The sequence below is a fragment of the Ceratosolen solmsi genome, unplaced genomic scaffold (genome assembly GCF_000503995.2).
Source record: "Ceratosolen solmsi marchali unplaced genomic scaffold, CerSol_1.0 scaffold23, whole genome shotgun sequence".
In the NCBI taxonomy this organism is placed as follows: domain Eukaryota; kingdom Metazoa; phylum Arthropoda; class Insecta; order Hymenoptera; family Agaonidae; genus Ceratosolen; species Ceratosolen solmsi.
Window position 1 is genome coordinate 2,099,636 of NW_011948430.1, and position 12,424 is coordinate 2,112,059.

The 12,424-nt window shown below is 31.4% G+C and overlaps 2 protein-coding genes across 2 annotated transcripts; one reads left to right on the forward strand and one right to left on the reverse strand.

Moving 5' to 3' along the window:
- The first annotated feature begins 134 nt into the window (after positions 1-134).
- Positions 135-3,075, forward strand: Rae1 (ribonucleic acid export 1). Its single transcript, XM_011501789.1, has 7 exons — positions 135-485; positions 591-867; positions 1,497-1,670; positions 2,084-2,155; positions 2,236-2,520; positions 2,609-2,803; positions 2,929-3,075. Exons 2-7 carry the CDS (start codon positions 610-612, stop codon positions 3,013-3,015), a joined length of 1,071 nt encoding a protein of 356 aa, XP_011500091.1. The 5' UTR covers positions 135-485; positions 591-609; the 3' UTR covers positions 3,016-3,075.
- Positions 3,076-4,141: 1,066 nt separating this feature from the next.
- On the reverse strand, positions 4,142-12,214 carry Edem2 (ER degradation enhancer, mannosidase alpha-like 2). Its single transcript, XM_011501790.1, is given in 16 exon segments — positions 4,142-5,406; positions 6,012-6,124; positions 6,221-6,428; positions 6,682-7,257; positions 7,645-7,989; positions 8,675-8,779; positions 8,876-9,033; positions 9,117-9,288; positions 9,369-9,497; positions 9,573-9,681; positions 9,683-9,712; positions 9,796-9,908; positions 9,994-10,033; positions 10,200-10,346; positions 10,435-10,661; positions 11,564-12,214. Coding segments are annotated over 15 exon segments (3,387 nt in total). The 5' UTR covers positions 10,569-10,661; positions 11,564-12,214; the 3' UTR covers positions 4,142-4,398.
- Positions 12,215-12,424: the final 210 nt, after the last annotated feature.

Genomic DNA, 12,424 nt, shown 5'->3' on the forward strand with positions numbered 1-12,424 from the left:
TATTATTAAAAGGTATTCGTTTGCCCATCCTATGTTTCTATGCACACACAAACGCGCGCGCGCGCGCGCACGCATGCATATTTATGAGCCTTTAAAAAGTATAAATTTCTGTTATAAATTAATAATTTAAATTCCAGGATAAATTAACGACAATGCTGGAATGGTATAATTCGCCGTCAGGCTTTTCTTCAATTTACTCCATAAATTTCAAATAATAATAAATAGGTGATAATACCGTTTGAGTTTGCGCATTTACCGGCTACAAAACGCCATTCACCACTCCAAATTCCATAATTATTCCCCAAAGCAAACCAAACATTTTTGATGTTGGATTTTCTAACCTCGTCGTTAGTGACTCATGTTCTTGCATAGTGTATTTCAATAATTTCATAGTTTTATTTGTGTTTGTGTGATTTTAATGCCAATTTGTTTGAAGATGATCGAAACAAATTAATGCGGCCAGCTCATTATTACGATACATTAGGGTAATGAAGAATACATTGTTAACTAAGCTCGATTAGATATTCAAATTTTGTACGCTTTTATTTTATGTAACCATTTATTTATTTATCATAAAATGTTTGTTATAGATTAAAATAACGTAAAAAAATGTTCAATCAAAGTACTACATTAGCTACAACAACCTCAACTTCATCGAATCCTATGAAGGATTTTGAAGTTGTTTCACCGCCGGATGATTCCATATCAAGTTTAGCGTTCAGTCCAGCAACTATCCCTCAAAATTTTTTAGTAGCTGGTTCCTGGGATTGCAATGTTAGATGTTGGGAAGTTGAACAAACAGGAAAAACTGTTCCCAAGTCAATGCAGGCTATGACAGGACCTATTTTAGATGTTTGCTGGAGCGATGTTAGTTGTTATTATAAATATGATTATATATCTATATATATCAATAAAAACAGAATCAAAATTGATCCGAGTAGCTACAACTATATTAATTATATAAACATTTTTAGTTTTTTCTTATATTTTGTTTGAAAATGAACTCTTTGTTTAATGTGAAGTAGAATCTATTTCGGGTTTATTTATATTTCAATATCATTCACATATGCATGAACAAGTGCATTATAGTATAAAAATAATTTGTAAGATTGATTAAGAGCGATACAGAAATAATTATATTTACATTCATCTTTAAATATTGTGTTTCAAAATTTCTTTATGTTTATTTTAAATTAAATCACTCCCACTCTCTCTCTCTCTCTCTCTCTCTCTCTCTCTCTCTCTCTCTCTCTATATATATATATATATATATATATATATAATTTTATTAGAAATTAATGAAATATTTACAAATATATTTTTATGAAAGCCTCTTAAAATTATTGTTCAATTTTTATTTTATTTAAATTTCAAAATATTATTATAAACATATGATTACTTATAAATAACTACAATTGTAATGATATGAATAGTTAAAAAATTTTTTAATTTAAATTATTATGTTATAATTTTCATTAATATAAATATTGTTTCAGGATGGAACTAAAGTGTTTATGGCATCGTGTGATAAGATGGTAAAATGCTGGGACTTGGCTTCGAATCAAAGTATTCAAGTAGCAGCTCATGATGCTCCAGTAGTAACTTGCCATTGGGTCAAGGGTTCAAATTATTCATGCTTGATGACAGGATCATGGGATAAAACTTTAAAGGTCTTAGTTGACTATCTTAAAATTCAGCTAATGTGCTTTGTTCCGTTTCTTTAAAATTTTAAACAAAATTTTTATATTACTATTTACATTACTATTGCTCCAAAGTTCATGGATACTTAATTTCTCATTATGTTTATAGTACGTTTAATACTTAAAATCGAAATTCTGCCATTTCCTTGTATTAATTTAATTATTTATGAATGATTGTTTTTAAAGAAATTTCTAAGAAATCGCTTCATTTTATTAATATTTTTCTTGCTTCTCGAATCAATTATTAACGGACGTATACAAAATCCAAAGTATAATTTATCATTCGTTCATTAATTAAGTGTACAATTGTTGGTATTCTTTTAATCGTATAATTCAAGTTTTATTTCATCGTTATATTTAATTTGATTTTCATGTTTGTGCAGTTTTGGGATACGCGAACCCCTAATCCAATGTTAACAATTAATTTGCCAGAACGATGTTACTGTGCAGATGTGGTAATTATCATGAAAAACTAATTACTACAATAAAATTAATGATATTAAATTTTTCTTTATTGTCTTCCATCATGTTCTAGGATTATCCAATGGCTGTTGTGGGAACAGCGTCCAGAGGATTAATAGTTTATCAATTAGAAGGAACTCCACAAGAATATAAGCGAATTGACTCACCTTTAAAGTATCAGCACAGATGCGTTGCTATTTTTAGAGATAAAAAGAAAGCCCCGACTGGATATGCTTTAGGTAGCGTAGAAGGTCGTGTTGCTATTCAGTATGTCAATGCTGTAAATCCCAAAGATAACTTTACATTTAAATGTCATCGCTCAAATGGAACGCCAAATGGCTATCAAGATATATATGTGGTATTAATTTATAAAAATATCTTAGTCTTAGTATAAGAAGTATTAATTTCCTTTTGTAAATGATTTTTTTTAACGAATTTTATCCCAGGTAAATGATATAGCATTTCATCCGGTTCATGGTACCTTAGCAACAGTAGGAAGCGATGGCACATTTAGTTTTTGGGATAAGGATGCCCGCACAAAACTTAAACCATCCGAGGCTATGGAACAACCTATCACTCGATGCTGCTTTAATCATAATGGTCAAATATTTGCTTATTCTGTCTCCTATGACTGGTCTAAGGTGAGATAAATAAATCCATTTCAACAATTATACATCGAGATTGTAATTTTTAGCGTTAAATATAAAAAATTAATTTTTACTTTGTCATTATGACATTCTATTAAATATTTTTAATTATATTTCAGGGGTATGAGTTTTACAATCCATTGAAGAAAAATTATATTTTCCTTAGATCTTGCTATGATGAATTAAAACCTAGAAGTACATCGTAAATAATAAATATCATTTACTTTTTGTATATTAAAAAATGTAAATCGTATCATACAAATATCATTTGAAAATACATTTTTTTTAGTAAGGTACTCTGTATTTATTCAAGATTAAATTTGTTTATTATATTAGAATATGTTCATAGCTATGACATTGTTTATATTAGAACTCGAGGCTCGTTTAAATGAAAATTGAATATAAAAATTAATCAATTTACATAACAGACTTTATTTCACAGCTGTTTCTGTTTCCATACCAAAAATGTCTTACATTATATTAAACGGTAATTAATAATTATAACATTTGACGCCGACATTTATGTGGTATGCAAAGATAGTCATTCTACACAGTAAAGCATAATTATCTTATACAGTATACATATATTAACAACTTTTTTTTTTGGCAAATGTGAATGGTCTTCACAATTTAGATTAATTGTATTTACATTAGTTTAATTTGCATATTCATTATGCTAAATAGTTGTATGTTACATCGTCGAAGATAAAAAATAAAAATAAAAATAAAAATAAAAAAAAAAATAAATAACAGCTTCAAAATAAAATAATGAAATTTTCCGATACATACAAAAATAACTGTACAAAAATCTTATGAAATAATAATTACTACAAGTATTTACAATCTAGTAGTAATTCTATTATTTTAACATAAATATTTTCAATTTACAGGCATATTGTATCTATTTTCTATAGTTTTCATTTGTACATTAATCTGTTATATTATAATTTATTTGATCTTTTAACAATTTTACAAAGCCAAGTCTATTTACAATGAATAAAATTTAAAGAAAATTACTAGCAGTGGTAAAATATACGTTTTGATGTTTCTTCTTTCTTATTCTTCTGTTTTTTTTCTTCGTTCAATTAGAAAAATTAATCGAATTCACACTGACTTGTTGATGAATGTATACACTTATTTATATATTTATATACAAACATATAAACATGATTGCTCGACTCGTAAACTGTCAGCATAAACGATTTACAATCATTAATTTTAATCATTAAACAAGACAGTAATATTAGCGATATAAAATTATTTTTATCTTTAATATTTTAAATATTATATAAGTTCAAGCATTTGCAAAGCGAGTGGATTAATTAAATTTTGAGAAAATATCTTTTTAAAATTATGCAATATTATTAACGATAAAAATAAAATTCAATTACAAATAGTTGTGAATATGTTACATTTCTTGCTTATCACTGACAGTTTGATAATTAATAGTAGACTTTACTTTAATAACAATTGCTTTTTATTTCTTCGATGAAACTTTATTCTTATCACTATCTGACTGCTGTTTCAAGCTTATGACCAAAGTATCAGGCACTAATTCTCCAATAATTTCCTCATTCTTCCAACGCAAATCAAGATTGTTCATCATCTTCCATTTCGTCACCTTTAGTTCTTTTTGAATTTGATTGCACATTTTTAGAATCAACTTTTAATTTCTTATCTATATTACTTTCAACATCACCAATATCTACTTTAGGCGTAGACATATTTTTACTCTCAAGGATTTCGGATGGCGTTGCTATTTCAATCTGTATGACACCCTTCTTGGTCGTAGAAATTTCAGCAGTCATGTGTTTACTTACTGGCTTCTTATCCTCAAAGATTTCAATAGGATTAATGTTTACAAATCGTTGCTTTTCCTTAATAAATTCATTCATAGAAAAAATATCAATATCTAAAAATCCTTGTATTACTACAAGATTGCTTTCGTTAAGGATATAATATATCGTAATAGGCAAATAGTTGTTTAAAAAATTGTCAAACTCAGCCGAATGTGATTTCGCATCATCAATATTAAAAGCAGTCTTAACATCTTGAATGATAAATGATTTTATGACTTCTGCACCGGCTTTCATACCAACCAATTCTGGATAATTTTTTATATTATACGCTGTCTGCCAAAATAAATACGATAGCAAATACTGCTTATTCACTTCCGGATACAATTCCTGATAAGTGGCTATTACGGATGCATCAGGCTTAACTTGACTTAGTTCTTGCAAAAACCATATAATTCTCGCTAACATACTCGTATCTTTTATCATTTCTTTTGGGAGACCTCTTTTATTCATAATTAACGAAAAGATATTTGAAATAGTAGTACTTTGTATCATAATACCTAAATTAAATCTCGTCCCAAATAATTCATTAACCATAATTTTTTTCATTAACATCCAGTTATCTTCTTGAGTGGACAGATTTTCTATATAATTATTTTTGAATTCAATGTTTATGTTTATAAAAAGCACTGGCGAATCCTCCGTGATAAAGGCTTGCATGTGAGCAAAACTTAACTTTCTTTCGTGCAATGCTGAAATTTTGGCGGCTGCGTCGGTTATGGTTCCCATTGATGGTTGATTCTGTGTAAAAAAAATAAACAAATGCCATCGTTTCCAGATTTAATTAAAACTTTTTCAAAACGGCAAACGAAAGCTAATTACAAAAATATGAAAACCATTCATTGCTTCTAAATGGTCGATATCAAAGTTTGCTTCCGATAAATAAAAATGCAATGATTGTGCAAAACATGTTATTTTATACGTTCAAAAATATTATTCTTATATTACAAATTCTTTAGATCGACGAATATTACAAAATCGAAAAATATAATTTTTATATGTACAAACGACTACAAATTACTACAAAAATACAAGCATGAAAAATTTGTTTAATGGCAAAGCGTATGCGCACACGTGTGTTAAAATCAACTTTATGTGCTTACTTTAAATACATTCAACACGCCGGCGCACACACGCTTATGCCCACCGTACATACACACACGCGCGCGCGCGCGCGCACACACACACACACACAAACACAAACACATCCACGTATACAGACACAATAAAGCTCTAAAGAACATCTCTTGACGCTGACATAAACGTTGTTATCGTTTGATAATGGATAATATCCAAATGGCCACACCTTCTAGGAAAATTATAGTTAAGCACCAAATAGTACAAACCTGAAATGTTAACTGTTGAGTTAAAATTTCTCTGAGCGTGCCCTTAAGTCGCTCAAACATTGACATATCTGTCGGAGCTTTTAACTGAGCTTCATCTTTTTGTACAGTACCACCTGTAACATTAAAACAAAATTTTGTGCACATCCATATACCAAACGGGTACTCCTAAATATATATATATATGTGTGTGTAATTAAAATAATGCTTACCTATAGTAACAATTAAAGGAGCATGAGCTAATGCTTGAATTAATTGACTGGCTTCTAAGCTAAATAGAAAGACAAAGGGAATTTTAACGTCATCGACTGGCTTTCCATCACCGGACATGGCGAACATAGGAGAATTCTGGACACTGGAAGAAGGTACGTTGTCTAGCACTATTCCAGCTATAGCGCCAGCTTTTTGTATTCTTCGGGCCTGAAGGGAATTAATCATTAAATAATAACTATCACGATCGACCATTCACCTTCGTATAAAGATGAATTAATAAAAACGAAAAATACTATTTACAGCAATTTCAAATTAGCATATAAATGTCTTACATCTATAAAAGGATGTATTTATATATTATTGAAAAATTCATTCTATTTGGAGTAGTATAGGTAATGGATAAAAAATCAAATAATAACAATAATAATAAATTAAAAGAAAAAAAAAAAAAGCCACTCACCTTATCGATAAACATGCAGTCTCCTCTGTTCACAACTGCGATCGAGCCTTTCAATAGCTCAGCGTTAATCAAGTCTTGGCAACCTATGAAAGGGTGTGCAATTACCACCTTTCCGGTGACCTTATCGTTCTTTAAATCAGCGCCAAAGTGTGCGGGACCAGCCAACAAAGTGACTTTTTCGGGCGGTTCGGTGTTAGGTTTAAAGAACGTAAAGAGTACCGGCTTGGACTTGGCTTGTTGAGCTTGAAGTTTACTAAACTCAACCATTTCTTGCATAAAGAGCAGACCCTCCTCCGCGTCCTGAGATGTTTTGGCATTAGAAAACGTGTGCAGTAACTGAACACTTCCATCGCCCACAGTCAATATGGTAATGCCCATATCACTAAGCATCATGGAGTGCTCGAGGTTATTTGGTTGAAACTGAGAAGCGCTTAGTCGTTTTTTTACTGGACGTTTTGGACATACATCTTCGACCATATTGCGCAATGGTTGTCTAACCGAGGCAGGAAACAAGTGTAAACTATTTGGACATGTACGGTCCGTTTCTTCAACATGAACCTTTTCTCTTTCAATATCCTATAACAATAATTGTCTCTTAAACTACTGAAAAATATATACATTTTTAATATTATGTCTGATTGATAAAGAAACATTATATTGCAAAAGTATACAGAATATCTTGTATTTCTTAAGAAAAATAACACGGGCGAAAAAGCTTGTATCGATATATAGAAAAACAATTTCATTCGAATGTCAATTTAGATTAATAAAAATCCACACCAAGCATGTATAAATATTTAATTACTCAATTAATTATCATTATAATGTTCAATCATTATAATGTTTATACATTTTATCAAGCAATACAAAATTTATATTATATTTATAGTATATATAATGGCGAGCCTTAACAATGCTAGGCTTACGTATAATTTATAATTTTCAGCTAAAAAGAAAATTTACCATTGTTACATTTGTTCTAACCGAGGCTAAAGATAATGGTAGCAAATGACCTTCGGTTGTGAAAACATATTCATCGAGATCCAATAGCAAATCGCTTGGATCAGCGAATAATAAAAATAAATACTTGAAGGTTTCTGATAATACGAAACTATCCATAGTATCATCGTGTTTGTTGGTTCTAACATCAGAAACAGCAGCAAATCCACATGGTACTCTGGCAAAGGTTTGAAGACTTTTAAGAACCTTTCTACCAACTCCTAAATAATAGTGATCACCGGTTGCTTTATACAAAAAGTAAGTAGATTCTAAAAACTCGGGTCTTAATGGATGATAGCCCCAATGTACCTGAAATTCATGATATTTAATATTTTTTCTAAAGATAAAAGGAGACGGTTTTGGCACACTTGCTTTGATCCTCTCAAAAATGTTATTAGTACATATATTTGATACACATATATATTTATATATTTGGGTGTGGTGCTGTGTGTATGTGTGTATAGTTGTCCGTGTGTCTGCCAATGCTACGTATAGCGATGCACGGATATCAAATTTCGCATTACGTTTATAACACGAGGCCAACTTGTATAAAAAGTGCAAAGGTTAAGGTAACGCAATTGCAAAAACTATTCGTCACGAAATCAAAAACTGCTGACTGCGATTTACGGCCAAGTAAAAATCACGAGATTCTTTTATTCAACGTTTCCTCAGTTTTAAATAACTATCGATAAAAAAAAAATTAAAAAAAAAAAAAAATATATATATATATATATATATATATATATATGTACGTATTTTTATTAAAAATAAAAATTATTAGAATATTTAAAGAACAAACTTTTCGATCTTAAAATTTTTTTCAGTGTAAACAAGTCAAACTAATTTAAAGAATTATCAAACGATTAGTGCAATAACAGTAAGAACGGTTTTTTTTTTTTTTTTTTTTTTTTGAGGTAGTCAATTACATGTCCAATGTTCCTTACTCCTTTTAGCAGCTGAACAAATCAATAATATTGTTATTATTGTATATTACTTGAAAATCCGTAGTAAATGCTTCTGGAATAAAATTATGCCTTTGCATAACTTGATAAAGCATCTCATGCGTTTCTACAGCCGGCTTAATATCACCTTTCAGTACCTTGAAATATTAATTTAAAAATATATAATTTATCGTGCGCCAATGGAATGAAAATTAATTCAATATACAATGGAAAATTTGATATAGAGATCTTACTTGCACTCCAGGCCAAAAAGCTAATAATGCATCCATGAAGTTTTTTGAATTTGTATTTGGTCGGTGCATGTGAACATCTAACAACATTGGTCCTTGGCTGATATACTTCATTATAGCTTGATAATGCTTATTGAATCGACCTAAATATTTTTCATCGCCTATATAATAATGAAATTAATTACTATGGACAAAGTAATAAGTAAAATTTCCATAAACGCTTATGACATGACTCGTTACAAACCAAGAAGAATATAAGCTTTTAAGCAGTATTCATAATACGAATCAATTCCAGCTCCGACACCAGAGTCTCTACGAACCCAATCTCCAGAATTAACATTCAATACGGAACCCATTAAATCGGTTCCACGATGCCGCAACTTCCACAATACATCCATAGCTTTCTGGGCTTTTTCCTGCTCATTAAATATTCTTACATTATGCATTCTCCGAGTGGCCAAGTGCCGACGTACCAAGGAACGTCAAAAAACTTTACCTCAAATATTGACTCTCCGGTTAATCTAGACAACGCAGCCATTTCTAATATCATACTGCCAGCGCAAGCAGTACAAGTCTCTCTCGTCATTTCCAAAGGGACGCCTTTCATCCCGTATTTTAAATTTATCTATAAAACAAAATAGCTTTAACCTCTCCATTATCGTTGTCTTGAAAGATTACAGATTGGCAGAGAGACACTTACTCTTCCAAATGGTATTCCCATAGTTGTATTAAATGCAGGTAAGAATCTATACCCCAAATCTTTGGCTAAATTTAACAGTTCACCTCTGTACCAAGGCATTGCATTTTCAATTGGCTAAAATATGACCGCTTAAAAGACCTCTAGAAAAAATATATACGACTCGTTATTATTTTTACTTATACTAATAGTGTTGTAAAGTAATATTATTACAAGTAATAGATACCCTAGAACTCGGATATTCGTTTCAAATAATGAAACTATAACATCTGTATCAAATGTAACATCTTTAATAACAAGTTTCACAGCATTTTCAAACTCTTCTAAATTGCCCATTACCTGAAATGGAAAAATAAATGTAACAAATTCTTTATGAAGTAACTAATCGATCGGGAAATTCAGATGCAAGCATAGTAGAACTTACTACGAGCGTATCGAGAGTGTCCACCAAAGTTAGAGAATAGCTAAAAAAAAAAAAGAAATGAAAAAGGAAATAAATTGCCAGTTATGCGATTAAGATGCAAGTAAATATAAAATTTTTCAAAATAATTCTTTTTAAAACGTCAAATTACTCTATTACTTTGCAAAGCAAAATGAATATAACGTTTAATGATAATCAACGTCTCTTACTTTCCTAGAGTGGAATCTATGTCTCCTCGATCTGGCTCCGATCCACGATACCTCCCTTTGCAACTCAATGGCATTAATTCATCGGCAGGGTATGCATTATTCATATAGGCATAATAGGCGTGATAAAACATGTTTCGTGCTTCGTGTCTGCATAAAAAGAAAAGAACAAACACAAAATTATGGCCAATCGATCGATTGATATAATAAAGTAATAAGCGAGTGAATTAATACTAACTTCAATGTCTCTCGCTCTTCCCTGCTCATGTATTCTATCCTACCGTCGTCGAATAGCTCCACAGCTTCCTGCAAACTGCATCCTAATAAGAGCAGCAGCATACAGCCATGGTAAACGATGATTCTCCTTGCCATGTTCGACCAATTATAAATGTATTTTGCTTTGTCAAGAGGTAACAATTGCAACGGCACTCATTGTTCTGCCAGCTCGAATCGTGCCTCTCACAACTATATTCAATTAAGAATTTCTAATCATATCTCGAGTACTGCATCATTAACTTTTACTTCCTGAAACTTTAGACACTAACGCCATACGCACACTCGGACAAAAGTCCAGTATAACCCGTCTTTAATTGCATGTATATAACAATAACGAAGCTATCGATGATCACACCGCTTTAAAGAAAATGCCACGGCATTGAAAAATATGGAGAATTTTTTTGTAAAAACATCGTCGCGTTGCACCGCCACGCTAAATTTCATAATTAATTCGATGTCGAGCTCGATAAAACAAGGAATTGATAGATGTCGGGGAGTCGTAAAAAAAAAATCAACTCGTGGCTCTTGGACAAGCGGCCGTGTGCGACATCGAAGGGGAAAAGATAAAGCAGCGATTCGTAGGCGAAACGAGCTTTATTATCGGAGTCAAAACGACTATGAAATAAACAATCACGACCGAATGAGACACGAAAGCTATAAGTATATGCCTGAGTGAGCAAAGCAGAACAGATTGAGAAGAAGAATAGACGTGAAGGAAGACTGTGGCGATACACGAGGCGATGACACGAGTTAACCATCCACACGGAATGAGCTGGCGAAAAAATAAATATACGAGCAAGTGGAGAGAAACGGCGCCGATTAATATATATTTCTACAAGTATATATATATATATATATATATATATATATATACATGAATATGAATATGAATATAAATATAAATATAAATCTTTATCGTATGTATCATTCACCTGCTGTAGATGCCTGTGCGTGTGAGTGTGCGTATATAAATATATATATATATATATATATATATATAAAGAAAAAAAAAGAAAAAGATAGAAACGGATGATGTGGCTAATTTATTAAGCGGCGAAAAATCACGGCTTATGATCTAAAATCGCTTTTACCATGGAGATCTGCTGCTGGTGCAACGTCGTCGACGTCTGCTGTTGCTGTGCGTGGCCGTTCATTACTAATCGCAGCATAATAATTTGATGTCCTTATTATCGCGCGGAATGGCGCTATCTTTCGTTGGCTCGCAGCATTGTTGTTTTGTTCTTTCGAGCCACGGACAATTTTTTTTATTGATTGAAGAAAGTATACTCGTGAGCGCCCACCGCGTCGTCTACGAGACGGAGTTGTCTGCCCATTAACTTCGGCGTCGTTCAGTCCCGGCTCGATTGAAATTGTAAAACTTAGAAGGGAATCTTCACCTGCTTGCGCCCAGACTGCCAGAGCTGCGATTTGTCACACGAGTCACAAACTCACCACATTGGCTGCCATTTTGATCCTGAGCATTACACTCGTCGTGTGCAACAAAGAGAGACGGATATATCATAAAAAGATGTTTTTTTTTCTCTATTCCGTTAGATTAGATAGGGCTAAATAACGGTGAACCGACGTTTTGATGTAACATCGTAGTGAACTGTAACGTGGCAATTGATTTTGTAAATTTTGTAAACTTCTTGCCATATTGATATGAACTTTTACGATTATATACAACATAAGCGAATTTAAATTATTTAAATATAATCACTTGGTTGTGCCGTTTTAACATAACACCCATTTTCCATTATTTTAACTCGATATTAATGATAATTGTAAATAAATTGATAATAAGATATAAGATCATGAGATTGATGCATATTTATCTGATGTTGATTAATATACGTAAAAGAATTTTGTGTCTAAATAAACGTTTCATTACCAAGGATATTATCAACCTCGTATGGTTTATTATTATTATTATTATTATTATTAGGAGATTT

Bases quoted from the DNA above. Each gene is read 5' to 3' on its own strand.
- Rae1 (XM_011501789.1), top strand. From the start codon at position 610: ATGTTCAATCAAAGTACTACATTAGCTACAACAACCTCAACTTCATCG. The intron at 1,671-2,083 runs GTCTTAGTTGAC...ATGTTTGTGCAG, and splicing joins CATGGGATAAAACTTTAAAG to TTTTGGGATACGCGAACCCC. The intron at 2,804-2,928 runs GTGAGATAAATA...ATTATATTTCAG, and splicing joins TCTCCTATGACTGGTCTAAG to GGGTATGAGTTTTACAATCC.